This window comes from Ursus americanus, chromosome 13, assembly GCF_024610735.1.
Source record: "Ursus americanus isolate L20-20 chromosome 13, mUrsAme1.1.p, whole genome shotgun sequence".
NCBI lineage: Eukaryota > Metazoa > Chordata > Mammalia > Carnivora > Ursidae > Ursus > Ursus americanus.
In genome coordinates, this window is record NC_142139.1 from 20,488,556 (window position 1) to 20,513,166 (window position 24,611).

The 24,611-nt window shown below is 35.0% G+C and overlaps 1 protein-coding gene across 1 annotated transcript in view; it reads left to right on the top strand.

Moving 5' to 3' along the window:
• HSPA4L (heat shock protein family A (Hsp70) member 4 like) overlaps window positions 1–24,611 on the top strand; it is a 46,666-nt gene continuing 22,055 nt past the window's right edge. Inside the window, exons 1-10 of the mRNA XM_045799022.2 lie at window positions 1–526; window positions 12,342–12,399; window positions 13,932–14,072; window positions 15,787–15,909; window positions 18,979–19,078; window positions 19,441–19,574; window positions 21,361–21,605; window positions 21,743–21,819; window positions 22,419–22,570; window positions 23,019–23,125. Coding sequence (XP_045654978.1) covers window positions 420–526; window positions 12,342–12,399; window positions 13,932–14,072; window positions 15,787–15,909; window positions 18,979–19,078; window positions 19,441–19,574; window positions 21,361–21,605; window positions 21,743–21,819; window positions 22,419–22,570; window positions 23,019–23,125 — 1,244 coding nt within the window. The 5' untranslated portion in view covers window positions 1–419. The remainder of the gene's footprint in view (window positions 527–12,341; window positions 12,400–13,931; window positions 14,073–15,786; window positions 15,910–18,978; window positions 19,079–19,440; window positions 19,575–21,360; window positions 21,606–21,742; window positions 21,820–22,418; window positions 22,571–23,018; window positions 23,126–24,611) is intronic.

Here is a 24,611-nt window from a genome sequence, read left to right on the forward strand (position 1 = left end):
CTAGCTCAGCCGCCTCCATTTTCCAGATCTTTCTCGAACCCTCAGCTTCTCGGGCAGCCGTTGCCCGAGTACTGACGGAAGCGGCCGAAGTCGAGGCGTGGAGCAGCCTCGGGCGCAGAGCGGCAGCTCGCGCACCTCCCCGGCGGCCGAGCGCGCAGGCGCAGACCTCTGTAACCGCCGGTTGGAGGCGGTCGAACCGCAGTGGAGAGAGACCGAGGCCGCGGAGCAAGCGGCGCGGGAGGCCTGTATCTCCTCCTCTGGTCCCGGACGCGCTGCCCTAGATTTAATGCGTAGCGACTTCGGGTTATCTCTCCTTTGCTTCTCGTAGGAGTCCCAATTCCTGGAGCAACAGCTCAGAAAAGGACGCGGTTCCCGCACAGGAGGCTTCAGCACCAGCACCCCGACGATTTGGCGGCGGGATGTCTGTGGTTGGCATTGACCTCGGCTTTCTCAACTGCTACATCGCTGTAGCAAGGAGTGGCGGCATCGAGACCATCGCCAATGAGTACAGCGATAGGTGTACCCCGTAAGTGCCTTGGCTTGATCATAACCCCGACCCTAACAAATGTTTTCTCCCGATCCTCCGTCGGTCCTGCCTGCTGGTTTCTTCTGCTGCGCGCGGAACCGTGTGATGACAGGTGCAGTCCATCAACTGCAGTCTCTGGAGACCGCTGGTTGGCGGGCCCAGGTGGGAGTCGGACTTCGTCGCACTGCAAAGCTGCTTTTCCTTAAAGGACAAGGGACTTCACTCTAATAGTTGGCGCATCTCTTTTCTGTACCCACTCACGCCCACATCACCACCCCTGCCTCTGTTCCCCAGTGGGCCTGTTTTAGTTTTTGAGGGGTGGTGCAGAACCACCTCGATATCCTGAACAAATCCCTGAAAAGATGTCTGGTTACCTCTAGGAGGGCTTGCGTGGGATTATCCGCCGCGGGCGGGTATCTCCCATTAGCTGACTAAAGAATTCTTCATTCTGCCCTTCCTCCTTTCCCCCATCTCTCTCTGCGTGACAGCTTTTCAGAAAAGTAAGAAGTGTAAGCTTAGACTGCACACATCAGATGAGTTGCAGGTTCTGGCTCAGAAAGACTTTTTTTTTTTTTTATAAGTTGTTGAGGTGTTCGGGGTTTTACCCCAGTGTCCTTGAAAATTCGAGGTAATCGGACTGGTTTCCAGGGGCGTATATTAACGATGCATTAACAGGGAATCGGGGATGGGAGTTGTTGGCCTCCTGTGTTGTATTGGTAATGTATGTCCATTAATGGAAAGAGGTGCAGCCAGAACCTATCAAAAGCGAATTTCTACAGAATGAATTATAGAATCAGAGGCGGCTGTCCTGTATAAACAGGATTATGGAGCGATTCGTTTATGAACAGTTAATGAAAGACTTACGAGTGGCATTATGTCACGGAAACATGTTTCCACACGTTCCATTGTTTCTTTGGCCTGCGAAGTTTGTTGGCAAAGAATAATTAGACAAAGAATAATTAAGACAGGTATGTGAAAAACTAGCCTTTTGTTGTCAGCTCTGTTACTGGTAATTTTGTGAACAAACCAACTGTTCATGTCTTACTTTCTGTGAAAAAGTAACTAAACATCTTGATTTGACACTTTAAGATGACCCAAAATATAATTCATAAATATGAGACTAATTTTAAGATCAGTGTTAAGCTAAGCCTTTAAATGATAAAATTACTATAACTTTATGAATAATTTAAAAATATGTTGAGGAGATGTTGAAGAGTAGCTTACTTGAAGCAGTCTGTGCTTTCGTTTTTTTCAAAGAATATTCTGGAAGGTTTTATACCACCTTTTTCTAGATATATACATCATATTCTGTTGAAATTTTGCATTTTTAAATTCTCAAATATGAGCATAGATCAGTTAATCTTCATAGTACTGTTACAAGTTTTGTGTCCTTTTATGTCTTTTTCCAGCCTTTATGCACAATGAGAGGCCGAAGCAGTAATTGTGGACTGTTTCATGACTTTATGTCTGCAAGATCTTGTTTTAAGCCACAACAGATACAGGCTGCCAGAAAAGAACCAGTAAAATCCATTGTCCTCTTTCAGCAGAGTAGAGGTTAATGGGGGCAGTCTCTGGCTTCAGGGACTTAGCCCATGGAGAAAGAGTGAGCGGTAGGATGGACATTCCTCTAATCCTTAAAGCCTTATCCTAAAAGATCAGAAACCGGAGCTGTAAGACAGATACTGCATTTCCAGCTCAAAAGTCTTAGTAGTGAGCCCATGACTCTTTAAAGAACCTGGCCAGACTTACAGAGAGTTCTTTAAAAATTAGGCTGCTCATTTTCATGTTCTAGAAGTCTCTTTGCTACTCTTCTTAGGTACATTGGCTAATTCTATATTGCTGAGATAAATACGATATTTCTGATCTGTGTGTAAGAGTCACAAATACCTAGGTTTAATGAACCTAATCCAAACTAGAAAATTGCTAAAGTGGAAGTATTCTCAGCTTGCATCAGCAACTCTGCCCTTCTTTTCATGGCTGTGTACTGTTATTTACCTCAGGATCTTTTATTGTTACTGAACTAATACTTCACTGTAGTCTGTTCTTACACTGTATTTACTCTGTGGAGCTTAAATTATTGAGTGAAAACAGCTTTTCCAGATTCTTGGACCTTCGTTTATTGAATACATATCTTGCAAAAAGCCTAATTAGAGAACCTGTAAATTTTCTAATATACCACAGTATTTAATGAGCTAGATAAACAAGCTTTCAAACACTTTTTTTCCCTGTTCCAGTCACTGATACCAAGGTAATAAGACATAGGTGTTTCCAAATACATTGCAAAAGGACCTTGTGGAAAGAGGAAGGAAATGTTCCATTTAGTTGGTTTTGGCATTTATGCTTTTTAACATTTGTTTCATTCTTTAACATACCTGATTGTGTATACATGGGAAGGTCCAGTGTATAAACCAAGGACAGTTTAATGGAAAAGGTAATTGCTTAAGTTTTGGCCTACAGTTAAGGGACTAAGAAAAGTAATTTAACCTATTCTTCAGATTCCCCTTCTGTACAGTTGAAGGGCTTGTACTAGCAGCTCTTCTCTCATGCATAAATTAAAGAGGGAGAAGGAAATTAACATGCGTAAATTGAAGAGGAAAAAAATTAATCTCAGAACACTTTCTTATTTAAAACAGTTGTTACACAAACAGTACATGTTCATTGTAGAGATGTAGGCACATTAAAAGATGAAAGTAAAAATTTAATTCCTCCATCCAGAAATAAAACTTCCAGATGGTTTTCTCTGTGTTTCAAGGATAGATTATACTTTATATTTATAGTCTGTTTGGTAACCTCTATGTAATACATACTTCTATGTATTCTTTAATCCATCCCTTTTTGGACAGTGAGATTGTTTATATTTTATAAGTCATACTGCAATAACTATCTTTGTAACTAAATTTTTGACCCTTATAATTCTTTCAAATAAATTCTTAGAATAACTTAGTATGCACATTTTTGGATAAGTTTGTATTGTTCGATTAAGCATAGATGTGAGGTTTGGAATTTCCATCCCAGGCTTAAATTATATCAAAGTGATTAGTTTCATACATGGGAAAAAAAAAAAACTGTAGCCAAGAACCTTCATTCAATACTAGACTAAAGTATGTGATCAGCTAAAACACTGCTTTTGTTGATAATAGTGATTGCTATGTGACAAGTGTTATGCTTCTATTGTCATACATATTACATCAGTTCTGTGAGTTCAGTAATATTAGCTTTTTTCATAACCCTAAAGCAAACTTAACTGTTTTGGCCAAGAACTTGTAAGCAATGAAACTGATTGTTTCAGGCCTCTTTTAACCCCAGAATCCCAGTGTCCTTCCATTATCTATTGGCATAAGTATGGTATATCCATATTATGTTAATGAGGGTATAACAATCAAAGAAACAAATTATCTGGCTGAGAAACATCTTTGCTGTAGTATCTGTTCTTGACTAGTTTCTAAGAACTGTTTTAAAATGTTTTAATGTGCTTTTAAGCTATTTAAGAACATGTAAAAAAATCTTACTTTGTTTAAAAAATTCATTAAAATATGTACCAACACAAAATAGGTTAGTATAAGTATATGGAGGAAAGCAGTGTGGTAGACTGTAAACTACAGACTGAATATTTCTTATGGGTAGAATTATGGAGGGTGTGCTTTAATACATAGTCTGTAATGTTTTGAATTTTTATGAAGATATTTTACAATAAGGAAAATGGATTTTTTTTTTAAGTGAAAGTGTTTCAAGAGATTTTTATTAGGTGTATTTTATCAGAATTCTGTATGATCAGACCTAGTATTCAGTTCTCTGGTTTTCTGTCTTCATTTCCCTGTTTCCCTGCCTTCATTTTCCCTGTTTCTTTACCAGTGTATGAATAATCTGGAAATATGGGAATATATTATTTATACATTACTTTGAGATGTCCTCTTCAGTGCACACACATAGAAATCATTTACTTTGGGTTATTAAAAATAAACATTTTTATACATAGGAAATGCCAAACTCCAGAGGTTAGTAGTGGCTATAGTTGAGTAGGAGGAGGACTTTTCATGGTGATAGCAGTTGGGGAAGTGAGGGGGGGAGGCTTTTAAATTTTATTTAGATATTCTTTGTACCATATGAATTGGCTTTGTATATCCTATTATGAGCTTACATTAACTTTGATTTAAAATATTTTAAATACAAATGAGAAAGTAAATCTCCAGCCCTTCCCAACCACCTAGTAAACTTTAATATGTATGTTTTTAATTTTATGCAAGTGTATGTGTACATAACTGGGATTTTTTTCTATTTGTTTTTTTAACAAAAGTAGGATTACATGATATGTATTTTGCACTTCTAATATATTGTGGACATCTCAAACTTGTGTATAGTTCTAATTTACCTCATTTTAAAATTTTTTATTTTTTTTTTAAGTTTTTTAATTTCAGTTAACACACAGTGTAGTATTAGTTTCAGGTGTACAATTTAGTGATTCAACACTTCCATTCAGCACCCGGTGCTCATCACAAGTGCCCTCCTTAATTCCCATCACCTATCTCACCCACCTCCCCTCTGGTAACCATCAGTTCTCTATAGTTCAGAATCTGTTTCTTGATTTGCCTCTCTCTTTTTTATTTGTTTCTTAAATTCCACATATGAGTGAAATCATACAGTACTTGTCTTTCTCTGACTTATTTTGCTTAGCATAATACTCTCTAGCTCCTTTGGGTAAATACCTTGTAGTGCAACTGCTAGATCATAGTGTAGTTCTATTTTTAACTTTTTGAGGAACCTCCATACTGTTTTCCAGAGTGGCTGCACCAGTTTGCATTCCCACCAACAGTGCAAGAGGGTTCCCCTTTCCACATCCTTGCCAACACCTCTGTTGTTTCTTGTGTTGTTGATTTTAGCCATTCTGACCTAATCTACCTTGTTTATTTAAATGGCTGTACAGTATTCCATTGATAGGTGCACTACTGTTAGTGGGCATTTCAAATTATTATTTTGCTACTGACAAAAACAATTCAATGAATACCTTTGCTTTTCTTTTTTTTTTTTTTTAATTGTGCTAAGTGGAGTGGAAAGGCAGATGGTTCATACATTAGCATGGCCAAAGCTAAGACTATAGAATCTTTTAATATGAATGTTTTCTATAATAAAACAAAATGAATCTTTAGTTATTGCCTTGAATTTGGGAATGAGAAATTCTGAAAAGTTTCTAGAAGGCAAGGAATGATAAGTACAAATTACATACTATCTATTGTGAGTTTAAGGTGTTTAACATGCTATGGTAGTCTTTCGTATGTGGTCGCTACAATACAAATTAATCAGCATAGCTGTGTTCTGATAAAGCTTTATTTACAAAAATGGGTGGCAAATGGTAACTTGTAAACCCCTTGTCTAGTCAGTCATAATCAAAAGAACTTTAAAATTATGGTGCATTATTGGAATTTGACCTGTGGAATTTAAGATAATCAGCTTTTCAAATAATATATCTAACAGTTAAATATATCTAATTTAATATAACTAATCAGCTTTTTAAATATGTCTACCTAAGTACAGTTGACCCTTGAACAACATGGGTTTGAACTGTGCAGGTCCACTTATATGTGGACTTTTTTTTTTTTTTTATAAATACAATACACTACTGTGAATGTATTTTCTCTTTGTTAAAATTTTCTTAATAACATTTCTTTTTCTCTAGCTTAATATAAGAACACAGTGTATAATACATATAATATATGTGTTAACTTATTAGTAAGGCTTCTGGTCAGCAGTAGGCTATTAGTAGTTATGTGGGGAGTTAAAAATTATACATGGATTTTCTACTGTGCAGGGATTCAGCACCCCTAACTCCCTCATTGTTCAGGTTCAACTGTGTGTGATTTCTGTTAATAGTTTCAAATTGTGAACCAATTTGTTTATGAATTAGGCACATTTATTAAAAGCATTTAGATTAAAAGAAATTTTTATTTTTTATATGTTAAAAAGTTTTATCCATTGTCCATACTGAAAGACTGGAAAGTTTTTGTTATTACTAAATCATATATGCCTAAAATAAATCTTATTTTTGGGGACACCTGGGTGGCTTAGTCTGTTAAGTGGCTGACTCTTGATTTCGGCTCAGGTCATGATCTCAGGGTCCTGGGATGGAGCCCCTTGTCAGACTCCACTCTCAGTTGGTAATCTGCTTGAGGATTCTCTATCTGCCCACCCCCCTCTGTGCATGTACGGATGCTTCCGCTCTCTTCCTCTCAGATCTTAAAAAAAAAAAGGTCGTCTTATTTTTCTAAGTAACAAGCTAGAAAGCAAATGGCAACCATAAGTCTTTTTGAGAACATTCCTCCCCCACTTCCTTCTAGGGCAATTTTTTCCCCAGATAGTTAACCTCGAGAAATAATAACCATATGTTTTCTTTACTGCAGAACTTCGCAGATCCATTAATTTGTTTATAGGCATTGAAACACTCCCAGGAAAGAACGTTTTCCCCCAACTTATTTGAACCTCCAAGGAATTCTATTCCACAGAACAGTATTTGGAAAATGATGCTATAAGGCAGTGGTTCTCGGTTGGAGATGTTGCCCCTTAGGACACATCTGACAATATCAGAAGATACATTTTTGGTTGACACTCTGGGGGTGAGAAGTGGAAGGAGTGCTTCTGACATCTCAGGAGCTGACCTCCTGATTTAAACCAATTGATTGCCCTTTTATATCATCATTCATTCAGCTATTGTTTTCTTAATATGTACTTGATAACTTGATAGTAATTGTGATCTTATCGAAACTGGCAAGGGAAAGCTGACAGTTTTTAAAATAGGGTTATTTTAAAAATGAAAGTGGTAAAATCAAGAGGCTTTGAATCCTTAGTAGAGACTGACAAAGTGAACAGATTTAAGAGTACTGACCTCTTAGGTGAAAAATCTCATATTCTTTTGACAGTATGTGTTTTTTCCAGCCTGATCATGCTTGGCCTTATAAAAATAAGTTTTATGAGGGAGAAAGAAAATTAATCTTAAGTTTTAAGGGAAAATACAAATACAGCTTTTTTTTTTTTTAAGATTTATTTATTTGAGATAGCATGCATTGGGGGAAGGAGGATCAGAGGTAGAGGGAGAGAGAGAATCTCAAGCAGACTCTTCACTGAGGGTGGAGGCCAACATGGTGCTTGATGTCACAACCCTGAGATTATGACCTGAGCCAAAATCAAGAGTTGGATGTTTAACTGACTGAGCCACCCAGGTGACCCAAAATACAGCTTTATTAAATTAACACCTGTCATTTGATTTTTTGTGGCTTTCTTCTACCAAAAGTGACATAGGACATTTAGATGTTTTGTTCAGAATTTTGTGGAATTCTCTGAGAATCTGGGATTACCACTGTGGTGGCAGTATCAGATTCGAAATTATAGATTTAAGCTGCATTGTAAACCATTTGTTTTGTTTTGTTTGATTTTAGGGATGAGATGGAATTTCTAAATAGCAGTTGAAATAAAGTATAGAAAGTATAATATAAATGGATTATGCAATATACATTTGGGTAAACTGTTGAATAGCCTTTCTATAAAAACTTTTCTGTCCGCCTCTAAAGTATGGTATAATGTGTTTATTTCCGTTGGTGTTAGTAAAGTCAGGTAAAAGTTTTGAGAGATGCTAGGTATTTTGGCTTTTCTGAAAATACTTAGGAAGTATGTATGTAATGGTTGTATTCCAGAATGTTTTTGAAAGAAAATTGAAGGAGTTTGAAGCCCTTTTTTAGCTATGTGAGGAGGGTTTTCTGTGTATTGAAACTGGGTATTTCCAAGCTGTAACATTAAGTTGTTTAAAAGTTGCCTACTTTTAACTTCAGAGAATATCTAATAATGGTAACTGTTTAGCTTTCTCTGGGAAGTCATATTTGTGTGCAGCATGTTTCAAAGAATCTAGCACTTACTAATTGATAGTTGAATCAATATTATTTGGCTCCAGTGTTCTAAGAGAAGTTAACTTCTTGAGAATCAATCTAAGAATAAGATTTTCTATGTACTCAAGTGATGGTAGCCTAGTATTAAAAAATTAAAAGTATTCTTAAGTGTGTCCAAATAATGGAGTTGAGAGGACAGATTATAATAAAATAGGCTAAGTAAGAGATGGCAAATCCATATTTTCTCTGATGAACTTTAAGATGGAATGCCAACCATCCACATAGATAACCATATTAGGTATGCAGATACCTACTCTGGCAGGGACTACGTTGAATCAAGGAGTTATTTGGAAAAGATGATCTGCTTGGATGTCTCAAACATACTCAGTCTCAGCATGTCCAAATTAGCACTATGATGGTCCATCCTCAAACCTGTTCCTCCTAGTGTTTTGTGTCTCATTAATGACACTACTCTACCCCGTTATGAAAATGGGAAACCTAGACATCAGTGGTGATACTTGCCTCTTCCTCTTTCTATTCCAGCACTGTTCAGTAAAACTATGTTAGCAACATGCATAAATGTTCTAGTAGTTACAACAAAAAGATAAGAAACAGGTGAAATCCAATGTTCATAGCAGCATTGTCCACAATAGCTAAATCGTGGAAGGAGCCGAGATGCCCTTCAACAGATGAATGGATTAAGAAGCTGTGGTCCATATATACAATGGAATATTACTCAGCTATCAGAAAGAATGAGTTCTCAACATTTACTGTAACATGGACGGCACTGGAGGAGATAATGCTAAGTGAAATAAGTCAAGCAGAGAGACAACTATCATATGATTTTTCTCATCTATGGAACATAAGAACTAGGATGATCGGTAGGGGAAGAAAGGGATAAAGAAAGGGGGGGTAATCAGAAGGGGGAATGAAACATGAGAGACTATGGACTATGAGAAACAAACTGAGGGCCTCAGAGGGGAGGGGGGTGGGGGATTGGGATAGACTGGTGATGGATAGTAAGGAGGGCACGTATTGCATGGTGCACTGGGTGTTATACGCAACTAATGAAGCATCGAACTTTACATCGGAATCCGGGGATGTACTGTATGGTGACTAACACAGTATAATAAAAAGTCATTAAAAAAAAACAGGTGAAATTAATTTTAATATATTTAACTCAACATATCCAAAATCTTATTTCTATATTTTAAAATCAGTGAGATATTTTATATTCCTTTTTAAGTATTAAATTTTCAAAGTCCATAGTATGTTTCACACTTAAAATGAATATATCTCAATTCATACTAGCCACATTTCATGTGCTTCATCATCACATATGGCTGGTGGCTACCATATATTGGACAGTGAAGATCTAGTCTGTAACTAAGTCCTTTGAGTTGTCCCTCCTAAATATCTCTTAATTCCTTCTCCCCCCTCAGCTGCCAGCATCCTGATATAGATTACTGATGACTTCTAGCCTTCAGTTCACACTGGTCAAAATGATGTCTGCCAAGTCTTCTTTAATTCTACCGCCATCATCATTTACTCTTCCTTAAAATCTCATCACTTTCTTGGGTCAGCCTTTCCTGATCATCCTCCTCTAGGTCAATTCTGTTATCTACTTATCTAGCATGATGTATATCCTCTATTGTAGCTCCTAGTTTACTTTCATTTGTGTGATCACTGTAAGTTCCAAGAGAGCCAAAACCATGTCTTTTTTCCCCTCACTATATCTCTAGTAACTGAGTGCCAGACATAAAGTAATTACTCAACCAAAATCTATTAACTAAATGAATTTAACTGCTTGCCATCCCTGAAAATGCTGTTGCCCCCAATATAACAGTATCTTTTTCAACCCTTAAAAAGCACTGTTCTGGGGGGGTACCTGAGTGGTTCAGTCAGTTAAGCGTCAGACTCTTTTGATCTCAGCTCAGGTCTTGATCTCCAGGTTTTGAGTTCAGGCCCCATGTTGGGCTCCATGCTGGGTATGCAGCCTACTTAAAAAAAAAAAAAAAGGCATTGTTCTGGGATCTTTCTTCTTCAGTTCATCTTCTGTGTAAGCATGGAATGTTCTCTTCTTTATTCAGAAGCCTTTAATGAGTTCCCTTTGCCTACTGAAATAAATTTCAGGTTTATAACCTGTTATTTGTGGCCCTGTATAATCTGACCCCAGGGCTATCAAAATGTCAAATGAAACTAGCCAAGTTGTATTCTTCTTACTCTCCAAATAAGCATTAACCTTAGGAGCCATCTATTTATTCATTCAATAAGTACCTTTACTATATTACCAGATAATGATCCAGGCCAGTACTGTCCAGTAGAACTTTCTTTTCTACTATATATCTCTTCTGTTCTGTGTATATTCTGTTCTCTCTACACTCACTGGCCACATATGGCTGTTAAGCCCTTGAAAGCTGGCTGTTGAGCACTTGAAATGTGAATAATGCTGAGGAACTGAATTTTTTATTATGGTTAAATTTTATTAGCCATGTGTGGCTAGTGGCTACCATATTGGATAGTGCAGATCAGGGGAATGGAGCACACGTTATCTGCCCTCATGGAGTTCATGCCCTGGTGTGGAGATATAGTCAGTAAATAAATTGTATCAGATGGTGATACATTATGCAGGAAAATAAAATTAGGTAAACAGTGGGAGATGTATATGTTGGGAAGGAGGAGAAAATGTTGTTTATATAAGGTAGTCAGAAAGGTGTTGATGATAAACTGACATTTGAGCAGAGACATGAAAAAAGTGAGAGAGAGTGTAAGCCATGTGGATGGATATATTTAGAAGTGTTCCAGAGATAGAGAATAGCATGTACAAAGGCCCTGAGGAAGAAGTGTGCTTGCCTTATTCTAGAAATAGCAAGGAGACCAGTGTGTCTAGCTTGAAGTTACAGGGTAGAGCAGCCAGGGACCAGACCACAAAGGGTTTTATTGGCTGTTGGGGAGACTTAAGCTTTTGCTTTGTGAGACAAGACACCATTGGAGGGTTTTCAGCAGGGGAATTTCATGACCTTAGTCTTGAAGAGGATCACTCTGGTTATCATATTGAGAATAGATATATACCTACATACTGGGAATGTCCTTTTGAACAAAACAGATGTGTATTAAAATTTTTTCTCTTCCAGATGTTAATTCAGAAATCACCTCTACCACTTCCTTTTCCTAAGCCTTATCATATAGAACTGATTATTCTTTTTCTCTAGTATTCGTGGTCCATATGTCCATAGTCCTATGTTGATTTTTTTCTGTAGACTACAAATTCTCCAACAACAGGGATTGCAGCTAGAATACACACAGTGCTCATAAAGTTATTGGTTGAATGAATGGTACCTGTAGTTACAACTAAAATCATGGAAACACTTTCTTAAATTATAACATGAAATGATATTTTGATGAAAATGTTGCGCTACACTTGTTTTTATAAGCAGAATTACATCCAAATGCAGTAATTAAAAAAATAGCAGTCATAGTGTTCAAAGCATTTACCCATATTCATACTCATTTAATCCTCACACAAACCTGTGAGTAGGTATTATTATCAGCACTATCTTCCAGATGGGAAACTGAGACAAATAATGGTTAGGTAATTTCTACAAGATTTCAGAGCCTGGATTTATATCCATGCAACCCAGCCTTACTGAGCATAGTTAATTTTTTTAGTAGGTCATAGACCAGTAGAATTCGAAAAACAATTTTGGGACCCAACAGAGCATTGCCAGCTATTAGCAACATTTATTCTAAAAATTCTAACATTCTGACCACTGTTCCATTACTTATGAGACAAAAATATGCAAAATTCTGGTTCATTAACCTATTTTTAGAATTTACATGATTATGTTAATACATTTAATTCATTTTTTTCATAAGGAGAGGCGGTATAATGGCATATCAATATAAACATACCATGGGAACAAACTTTGTGTTTTTCCCTTGTTTAGGGCCTGTATATCTTTGGGATCAAGAACTCGAGCCATTGGAAATGCAGCTAAGAGCCAGGTAAATTGTTAATGTAGATGTTTTGACTTACAGGAAGAATATAATGGAATCTTGGTAACTAAGCTCCCACTTTACGTGGTTAAGAGTGAGAAAAGAGAAGGAGGGAAATTTGACAGACCCAAATCTCTTTGTATTTTAATAGATATATTTTGCTTTGGGGATTGCAAAATATTTCTTTTATTTTTTAAAAAGTCTTTTAGTTGTGAAGTTAGGGTGTTGCTACCATATGACACCACTTTTTCCCCTGTGTGGTTGCTTTTCTATGAGGTATCCTATCTAGAATATACACTTCAACAAGGAAACAATGTCTTCGTAAAAGAAGGTGGGGAAGATGGAAGAACTAATTTCCAGAGTAACCCAATGTGGCTACTTTACATGGAGTCTGTTTAAGTATTCATATTTCTAGGCTTCTGAAGTGCTTATAAGTAGAACATTTACTTTTAACATTCTTTGTCAGAGGTTCATTTTACTCAGCCTTTATTTCCCTGAACCAAAAGCCCTTAACAATTACTTCTTAAATTTTAATGTGTACCTGGGTCTTCTTTTCCTCATAAAATAACTTTGTTTAATGGGGCTTTTTTTGCCTCCTGATTTTATAGGAATAATTGACTCATTTATCTAGGAATTTTTGCTTAAGACTTTCATCAAGGTTGTCTTCTAATTGGTATATATATGAAAATGTTTATCTTCTCCTACACTTTCATATTGTACATAAACAAATGTTGAGTTTGTGCCAAAATGACTTCTTCACTAAAGTTTACATCTCATATTCTTTGTGATCTTCTAAGCATATCATAGATAACAGAGTCTCTGAAGAAAGCAAACTAAAGAGACACTAGTGTGGCAATTAAGCATCCGGTAGTTTTCATATCGTAATTCCAGAGCAAGATCTATTTGGCTTTAACTAAGAGGGCAGCAACTGGATCTGAGTATTATTCTGTCGCTTGAACTACATGTTCTAGTTAAAGAAAAAATTACTTTGCTAAAATATAAGCCATTTGCAAATTAAGATACTTTAACTTTGCATCGTGCTACACAGAAGGAGTTTAAATTTACTAGCCTAGGAGCATTTCTCAACAGTGAGAAATTTCATTCTCGCTATATGAGAAGTTTCACAAAGAGGAAAAAAGGGGGCAACATGGAAGAGTGTTTCAATAAAAACACAGTAATGAAAGTGGAAGGAAGAGAACTCAAATGTATTAATTCACTAAAGCAAAAGGTTGAGGAAAACCAAAGAGATGAGTTGTAGATAGATTTTCACTGTATTACTTGAAAAGTTTTACATTTTTGTTCTTTTTTGAAAACATTATTTTGAGTCTACATTCCTAGGATAGGAAGAGAATTTGGAAGGCAATAGATAAGATGCATACCTTCTTATTGTATAATTTTACTCTCAGCTGGAAGCTAGACAAATGATTGTGTGTCATTCTAAACTCAAATGTGTAGGATAAAGAGACTTGGTGGTCTTAAGTATTAGCATAGTGTTTATTTTGCATTTATTAAATATCAGTAAAAATGTTTACTGCCAACAGATAGTCACGAATGTAAGAAATACAATTCATGGCTTCAAAAAGCTTCATGGGCGATCATTTGATGATCCCATTGTGCAAACGGAAAGGATCAGGCTTCCTTATGAACTACAGAAGATGCCTAATGGAAGTGCAGGAGTTAAGGTAAGCTTCCCAGAGTACAAACATATTTAAATTCAAGAAACCAGTTATAATATTGCCTGTTTGTAATTTAACTTTTTTCCTCTGGACGCAGTACATGTATATCAAAATTCAATTTTTGTAGTAAGCTTTAGTGAGTACAAAAAAATTCTAATTAGATAATAATTTTTAAAATCCAAACAATACTTTCATTGTTAAGGAAAAATTATTTGAAGAACTTTTAGAGGTGAACAGTTTTCAAGCAATAAAGGCAGAGGCATAAGTGATTTAGTAAAATCGGACCTCATAAGTATATTCATTGTTATATTAAAGCAAACTCTACTTCCAAGTAAGAGATGGACTCTTGATTTTTAATTCTACATCCTGAGACAGTAAGTTATAGATTGGTTAACAAAAACATGTTTGTTGATTTTTCAGAAACTAACAGAATATCTCAAAACACAGTTACCATATGACCCAGCAGATTCACTCTTAGTTATATACACCAGAGAAATGAATGATATGTGCACACAAAAACTACATGATTGTTCACAATAGCATTATTCATAATAGCCAAAAAGTAGGAACAATCCAAGCGTTATCAGCTGATGAGTGGATAAATGAAATGTGGTACCTATACAATGGGATATTATTTAGCCATAAACTGGAGTGAAGTACTGATATGTACTTCATACAGATGAACATGGCCACATGAATATACATATATACACTTAAACGCATGTCCATTGTGCTGCTTGAGAGAAGCTCTTCCAAAGTTTGGTGTTAAGAGAATAAAATTTTGTTCACTGAAGACACATAAGACATAACTTTTTCTTCAGTAAATTAAATGTAGTTTTTATATGGGTTCCAAGGTAACTTTGTATTGCTCATAAATTTATTGGTTATTATAAAAGGGTTTGATTACTTAAAGCACACATCTTCCAGTATTCCTTTGTCAAGCTTTGTAAAGTTTCCTTTTGTGTGCTTAAATGTAACCTACTCTTAAACCCGTGTATAAGATGAAGTGGTTTTTTGGTCTAAAAACCATAATTTTGAAATTTCATGTATACATTTCTAATACTTAATTTATGATTTTCCCAGAAACCTTGGAATAATACATACCATACCTCTTTTTTTTTTAATGAGAAATTTTCTTTCCTGATGTTCTCAATTCCTTTTCCTAAAACTGTATGACTAAAGCTTTCATTTTAAACCCAAAAGAGATCTAACTTTCAAAAGGAAGATTATTTGATCTTTTTCTCCTTCATTATGTACCTGGAAAGTGAATGATAAAAATTGCTTTTGTGAGAGGCACCTGGTGGCTCAGTCAGTTAAGCGTCTGCCTTCAACTCAGGTCATGATTTCAGGGTCCTGGGATTGAGCCCCGCATTCGGCTCCCTGCTCAGTGGGAAGCCTGCTCCCTCTGCCCCTGCTCTTGTGCAAGTGCGTACTCTCTCTCCCTTAAATAAAAGCCTTTTTTAAAAAATTGCTTTTGTGGGAGGCAGAGATCTAATGCAGGAAGACATTTTTGAGAACAATTTGGTTATAATACTATGTATAAGGCACTTGAACTTTAGAAATGAGAGGTTGTGATATTAGAATAATCTTTTCAGAATATAACTTCTTGAGCAAAGACTGTCTTTTTCACTGTTGTATATCATGTATAGAGTAGATCCTCACAAAATACATACTGGATGAATAAACTGACTCTTAATAAATATCTCAACTTTGGTTTTAGGTGCGGTACCTAGAAGAAGAGAGACCTTTTGCAATTGAGCAAGTTACTGGAATGCTGTTGGCTAAACTTAAAGAGACTTCAGAAAATGCTTTGAAGAAACCAGTGGCCGACTGTGTGATTTCAGTAAGTTTTATTTCAGTACTTTTAAATCACACCTTTCGGTATATTAATATTCTACTGAAATATTTTTCTTCCGTTTTCTTACTGTTTCTGATTGTATTTAGTAAATGATCTAAATCCGTTTTTATTTTTTCGTTAAAAAAAAAAAACCCACCTTATTTGGTAAAGTTTAGGATTGAGTTAGTTTCCCATAAAGTCAGTTGTGATAATCTGTGAATCTTAAGAAACCATTGTATATGATTAGTGACTGCTATAAGAATCTTTACTGGTTGCCCTTAACTTCCCATTTGTAGGGACCTTAACATTTCATGGCAAAGTTGAAAATTCCCAGTTGGGAGATTATGTATATTTATATATTCTGTATCAGAAAGAAAAAAATCTTTTTTAAAATGAAAAATTGGATATATTTAACATGTTATACTTTCAGAAATTTTGACATGTGCTTACACACACAAAACCATCATCAATCATTATCAATATTGTAAACATATTTATCACCCCCCAGAATCCCATTGTGCCTCCTTTAAAGTAAAAATTGTTTACATGTAAGTTGTGCAGCATGATGCTTTGACATACATATACATAGTGAAATGATAATGATTACTGTAGTTGAACTAATTAACATACCCATCTCCTCATGTACTTCTTTCTTTTTTTTTTGGTGGCAAGAACACCTGAGATCTACTTTCTTAGCAAATTTCCAGTATACAATACAGTATTATTACCTTTAGACACCATATGCTATACATTAGATTTCTAGAATTTATTTATCCTAGGTAACTGAAACTTTGTAGTCTTTGGCCGGTATCTCCCCATTTCCCCCACCTCCTTGCCCCTGGTAACCACCACTCTACTCTATGCTTCTGTGAATTCAACTTTTGTAGATTCCACATATAAGTGAGACGTATAGTATTTTTCAGAAAGAAAAGGTCTTTCTTAAAGGATTCTTAGAACATTGCATTTGCTCTATCTCTTGAGATTCCATTATATACTGATAACTTCTTAGTTACATGTTGTCACTTAAATGTGAGTATAATTTCTAATACTATTAAACTTCCCTAAGTTCAAGAGTCTTATATCCTCAGAAAAACAGAATCAGATTATGAACTCCAATGGAATTTAGTAATTAGATTTTTATAGGTATTTAGAATTTTTTAAATGAGAGAAAAATAATAGAGCTTTAATATTTTGTATTCTGACAATTTAATAATAGCAAATAATAGAGCTTACCTTTGGCCAGGCTCTGTTATAGGCATTTAATATGTATTAACTCATTTAATCCTCAGAACCACCCTATGAAGGTAGGATATTTTTAACTACAGTTTTATAGATTAAAAAACAGACACAGGGGGGCACCTGGGTGGCTGAGCCGTTAAGCGTCTGCCTTCGGCTCAGGTCATGATCCCAGGACACCTGCTTCTCCCTCTCACACTCCCCTTGCTTGTGTTCCCTCTCTCGCTGTCTCTCTCTGTTAAATAAACAAAATCTTAAAAAAAAAAAAAAAAAAAAAGACACAGAGAAGTTAAAAAACTTGTCCAAAATCAACAGAGCTAATAAGTTGTAAGCCAGAAATCACACCCCCATAGTTCATTCCCAAGCCTCTGCTTAGAACTCTTCCATTGTACTGCCATTGAAAGTATACATCAAACTAGGTTTGGTTTTAAAATCCATCTTAAATTCAAATCCTTCCCTATTAACTATACTTGATAATACTTTCACATCAGAAATTAGTGTCAGAAGAGAGCATCATGAACTTCTTGGCCATTATTTACTTGGTAGTTAGTGTGATAGACCCATTGTGAGCTATATAAGAGGAAGCATTTTTTTCTGTTTTCTGCACATTATATCCCTAAGTGGTTAGAAAGGTACCTGGTACATAAGTGCTCAATGAGTATTAAATGACGTCTATACTATAATTTAGATTTTTGTCAGAATGATAATACCAAAATCAGGATAAACAAGTTTATCAAAATTCAAGTTCTTTTTCTGTTGTTAATATCTGTTAAATGAAATGTCTAACTTCAAAAAACAATAAAATTGGAGACAACTTAAAATTGGAAGAGCCCCACGTCATTTTGTACATGAGTATACTTAATTAGCTTTTTTTAAGATTTTATATTTGAGAGAGAGCACGTGCGTGCGCACATGCTGCACACACGCACGAGTAGGGCCAGGAGCAGGGGAAGAAGCCAGCTCCCTGATGAGCGCGGAGCCCGCAGCTGGGCTGTATCCCAGGACCCTGAGATCATGACCGGAGCCTAAGTCAGATGCTTAACCATGAGGCATCCAGGCATTCCTACTTAATTAGCTTCTTAGAAATCTGTTAAATCAAAGCACTTCTTAGTTTGACAGAACTAAGTATATGTAAATCTTAACTATAAGTTTAAGTCTCAGTTTATCTTTTAATGAAGTCTTTGTTTAATTAACATTAATTAAACATTTAATGTTTTTTGGTGATTTTAAAAGAAGCACATGCTCCTCGTAAGTCCCCTGCAATATAGCTCCCCCCTTCCTTTGAGATAATAGCCACTGTAAACTTTTGGGTATTATATTCTCCTGGGTAACACATTACACAAAAATCATGCTACACGTGTCCTTTTCTCTAATGCAATATAGATACTGTTCCATGACCATTCAGATCTGCCTGATTCTTTTTAATAGCTACATAGGATTCCATTGTGCAGATATACCAAGATATATTTAACTAATTTGATTTTAACAGTCTTGGGCTTTCAATTTTCCATTATTAAAGATGAACAAACATTTTTTTCTATAGATCAGACCTACACAAGAAGGATTTAGATGAACATATTTTGGAAATCCTGAAATATTATTCCATCTTATTAATTGCTTTAAATTTGTGGTCATTATTAGGTCAGCACTTTATGGTATAGAAATTGCCAAAAAGAAAAAAACTAGTATTTTTTTTTCTTGTTTATTTGAATAGAATGGCATTCTTTGTCTTAAGCCCTACATAAGTTTTAGACCAGTTATTTTACATTTTTAATTGATGAAATGTTTAAAATCTATTAGATCAAACCAATATATTTAATTACTGTTTTAAAATACCAGATTCCTAGCTTTTTCACTGATGCTGAGAGAAGATCTGTGATGGCTGCAGCCCAGGTTGCAGGTTTAAATTGTTTAAGGTTGATGAATGAAACTACTGCAGGTGAGCACTTTGCAATTTGAAAATCACTGTCAGAAAAATACTGTTCTAGGTTTTTTTTATCCAAATTAATATAAAGCATTTATCTTTTTTAATCATTTATGTACTGGCTCTTGTAACCTTTGGTTTTGTAGTACAGTGTTTTGCTAGAAGTTAAACATGTCTTACATCTGCTGTAAGATTTATTTATGTTATAGATGGGTAGAGAAAAAATAAAATTAAAAACAACCAAATTATAAAAAGTTAATTTACTTTGAAACAATTTATATTACTCTCTATTAAAGTACAGTATCAAAATGATTTATCTTTTGTTTTCCAAGTGATTGCTCTCCTGATACTAACATAATTTCTTTGTTCTTACACAGTTGCGCTAGCATATGGAATTTATAAACAGGATCTTCCCCCATTGGATGAGAAACCAAGAAATGTAATATTTATTGATATGGGACATTCTGCCTACCAGGTTTCGGTTTGTGCTTTTAACAAAGGAAAACTTAAAGTAAGTAAATAAATGATTTGCTGTATGTTAAGAGCATGTAAGACTATATAGAAAACCTTAGTGCCTGGGTTTAAATCCTGGCTCTGCCACTTAAAAACTGTGACCTTGAGCAAGTTACATAATCTCCTTAAATCTTAGGCTCCCCATCTGAAGATAATATCAGCATTTTTGAGGACAAATGAGTATAAAATGCTTGGAATGCCTTATAATAGATACTGTAATATGTATTAGCTATTTTTATTACTGTCAAGGTGTTAAGTCACTTATCAGGGAACATTAAGTACATTACTATCCATAAAAATACTTAGGAAACAGTTTCTAAAATGATTCCCTTAGTTTTATAAACACTCCTTATCTAGGAGTTCTAATCATAATTTTCTATAATGTGCCATCATTTAGTTCTGTGTGCTTATCTTATAGTTTGTATTTGATTTTCTATTCATTTTTACATTGATCATCTTATCCATATTTATGTACTCTCTCTCTCTCCATTAGTTACATGTGTAGAAGTTACTTAGAAGATGACATATTTTTGGTTATCCAACGGACCTTTTAGAGCCTTTTGTCTCACAGTTTATAGTAACATCCTTGTAATCGGAAACTCTAGGGAAATGACTCATAATGAATATAGAGTAGTCTTCAGTAAATTGGTTTAATCTTTGCTATTTAGTCTTGAATTTTAACTTAAGAATATATTCCTTCCTTTTTAGTAGATAGCTTAGAGTAGCCATATCTGTGGCCCTTCTGTCCAGAAGGATGCGTGTTTGCACTAGTCATATACCAATACAATTTTGCATTTAATTTTGGGTAATACTGATCCTAGCAAGAAGTCGATCCATGAATTCTCCATGCTAGCTGTGGGATGACTTCGCATTCACATTACGTTTACAACTTTCTGTAGGGTTTACTATTGTTCCATCACATATCCTTGTGAAAAAAACCTGATGAGCCACACCAACAGTGGGGTTCTGTTTTTTAAGTGACCAGTGTAAGTAGTCATTTGCTCCCTCTATGTTGGAGAGAGAGACTAGGTATCTTGCTCCTGCGTTTTCAAGAGGTATAGTGTTGAAGTTCTGTGACTTGTCTATTCTTCTTCCATCCATCCACTAGCTGGGGCTCATTGCTCAACAAGTTTTTTATATTAAATTATTGTCTCTCCTCTTCACTTTCTTCTGGTTTGTTGTTGTTTTTTTTTTTTTGGTTTTGGTTTTTTTGTTTTGCTTTGTTTTTTTCTGGTTTTCATGGTTTTTTTTGTTCTATATTTTTATAAAAATAGCCTAGCCTTTTTTTTTTCTTTTTAAATAGTAGTCAGGAGGCCTAATTCCTGACCTATAAATTGACCAATTGCGGTATTTTAGATTTAATCTTTGAATTGGCTTTTCTTGGCTGTTTTGTTTTGGTTACATGCTTAGGACTGTTCCTTAGCTCTCTTGAACTTGGTTTTTGGTCTACCTGTTCAGTGCTGTTGTAAAACCAACGGATATGAGATAGTGAAGTTTCCATTGTTGTAACTCAGTTATTTCAGAAATAGAATTAGTTATAATTATGATATATGGATCTGTAACCCAAAACAGATAATTCAGAATGGGTAAGTATGTTGACTAAATATAAGTGATAATTAGTATAAGCAATAGCAAGTTTTGACACCATTTTGATTTTTGACAAGTTCTTTGGCTTTGAATTTATTTTAATTTTAAAAGGTGTTTTTTTTTTTTTTTTTGGTTTTTGTCTTTTTGAAAAGCATTTATATTTCTGAAAATTTAGTTCTGGTTTTTTGGTTAAACAGGTCTTGGCTACCACCTTTGATCCATATTTGGGTGGCAGGAACTTTGATGAGGCTTTAGTAGACTACTTCTGTGAGGAGTTCAAGACCAAATATAAGATAAATGTGAAAGAAAATTCTCGGGCCTTGTTGCGTTTATATCAGGAATGTGAAAAACTGAAGAAGCTAATGAGTGCAAATGCATCAGATCTTCCACTGAACATTGAGTGTTTCATGAATGACCTTGATGTTTCTAGTAAAATGAACAGGTACCGTGTATGTTTTCACTTTAAGAAGTGTTGGCTTATTTTATGTTTAGATCATGTCTGAGTTTTTTTGTTCTGTTTAGAAGATGTACTTGAGTTTTATATCCCAAAATGATGAATTTTACTTCATTTTCCCACAGGGCTCAATTTGAACAATTATGTGCTTCCCTCTTCACCAGGGTTGAGCCACCGTTAAAAGCAGTAATGGAACAAGCTAGTAAGTATAAACTACTAGACTAACAATCAGAATTGTATCATGGCATTAACTCACTTGAATGGGGTAGGAAATGGTAAAAGCAATAAAAACTTCCATTTGTTTTTTGAAGATTTGTATTTCTCATTTTAGAGAGGGAGATTATAACTTCATTCATAAGAACAAGGGCACTATGAATCTAGGTTTATGAGAGCAACTCCTGGCTCATGTTATTGTTTACATCATAAAACTAGCACTAGTTATATTTGGAGGTATTTATATGTAAGTATATTGTAAAGTCTAAGATGAAAATAAAGTAGAAATGGGACATGATTGCTTTTTGTTAAGGTTTTTTGGTAATCAGTACTCTTTATGGGTATTTGTGAGGTCTGTTCTTGTTGTTACTCTATCATCTGGACCAAATGCAGTGCCTAACACATAGATAGCTAATATTTATTAAGTTTTGCCTTATTCCAAAATTTGTTTTTATCTTCTTTCTGTTTAGTCTTGTTTTGAGCAAAAACAAAATCCATTTTTTTTAAAAAGTACTTTCCAAGGTCTTTTGTTAACATTTTTATATAGATTATCTTATTTTTCTCAATTAAAAACATTTTGTTTTCCAGACTTGCAACGTGAAGACATAAGTAGTATAGAAATTGTAGGGGGAGCAACTCGAATTCCTGCAGTGAAAGAACAAATCACTAAATTCTTTCTTAAAGACATAAGTACCACATTAAATGCTGATGAAGCTGTCGCAAGAGGATGTGCATTACAGGTATGATTATTAATCCTTTTTTTTTTTTTTTACAGTGCATATTTTGCCAGAAATATGGCGATAGGCCTAAAGGGACCTTTTAATATTATCTGTTCAAACCACTTGTCAATAGGCTAAAAATAAATTAAAATTATTCCTGATAAATAAGTCTTGCGTCTTTCCAATTTCTGTTTTCAAACTATCAGAGGACAACATGTCTGTACTGTAGTGAAAGAACATTTACTTTATGAATTCTTGTAATTATTCCCATTTAAGATTCTTTTTTCAGATTTAAAAATATATTTTTATAAGGTCATAGAGAGTACTCGACACTTTAGCTGTTAGCAAAAGACTAATTTTTAGGATGTAATAATTTTATTACAAGGACTTTATTAAGCAGTTCAATCAGGGTAACCTATGGTATGTTTTGTGTTTGTTGATTTAAATATGGTATACATCTTATTTTCAGTGTGCGATTCTCTCACCAGCATTTAAAGTGCGTGAATTTTCTATAACAGACCTTGTTCCCTATTCAATCACGTTAAGATGGAAGACCTCTTTTGAAGATGGAACTGGGTAAGTTACTTTTAAAGCCTTGGTTAGAGCTTGTTGTAAGTAACCAATTGAACCTACTCTCTGAACTAGAGGAATTTATGCATATAAAATTCTCAAATACTTTTAAATAAAATGTTAAGAGAAAAGGAACTATTAACTATTATGTAATCTGTAAACCATGATGGCATATTTTTAATTAGTATTTTATTGTAAAGTAAATCATTCTTATTTTCAAATAAAATCACAATATGGAAATATAAAAACTTAAAAAACCTGGATCTGCCATGCCGCAACTCCTACTTAGCCCATTTTACAAAGGTAACCATTGTTAACAGCTCTGTTTATATCTATCCATTTTTTTGATTATCCAAAAATAAAAGCTGCACTTTTTAAATACATCATTATCTGAGTGTCTCCAGTGCAGCTTGCTTTCTAAAATGTTGTATATTACCTTTCCATGTCAACAGTGACTATTTTCTCAGCAATTGTGTGTGCCATAATTAATTTAACCAATACACCCTAAAGTCCTATTTTGTTTTGATTCAAGCAGTACTATTGGAAACATCCTTGTACACATCTTGTTTAGTTGTGTTTAGTAAATCTGTAAGATAACTATATAGGACTGAAATTGACCCAGAGATAGCATTATTATAACCAGTACTGCCATATTATTCACCAAAAGGATTATACTAATTTATGTTCCTTTTAAATTGCTGTGAATTATCTGTTGTAGCTCATTTTCTTCTGTGCTTTTAAAGATAAAATTCCGAAAGTGAAGATAAATACTTTGTTACTAGATTTGCATTTCTGACTATCATGAGTCAGTCTTTTCATGCTTTTATTGACATTTACATTTCCTTTTCCATGAACTGCTTAAGATTTAAATAGCTTGCTTCCCTGCTAAAATAAAAATTTGTGTTTCAAATAATATATTTGACTACTTTTCAGAGCTTATAATTTGTACAATAAGGTAAACCTGTATTTAGGTTTTGAAGTTGCTTTTAAAATTTTGTTCTGTGCTCTATACATCCACACCCCCAAGAAACTAAAATTTTTGCACACATTCTGAAAATATGGTTTATCAATCTGAATGTTTTGTAGAGCATTTAAATGGCATGTCCTAGTGTCAGTTTTGAGGCATTTCTTGCCTTAAGGTAACTTCAGGGGCAGCTGGCTGGCTCCGTTGGAAGAGCATGCTACTCTTGATCTTGGGGTTGTGAGTTCGAGCCCCCTGTTGGGTGTAGAGATTAACTTAAAGAAACTTTATTTTTTTAAAGATTTTATTTATTTGAGAGAGAGCATGAGCAGGGTGAGGGGCAGAGGGAGAAGCGGACTCCCTGCTCAGCAAGGAGCCCAACGCAGGACTCCATCTCAGGACCCCAGGGATCATGACCTGAGCCGAAGGCAGATGCTTAACCAACTGAGCCACCCAAGTGCCCCTAAATAAACTTTAAAAAAGATAAAGTTAGGGGCGCCTGGGTGGCACAGCGGTTAAAGCGTCTGCCTT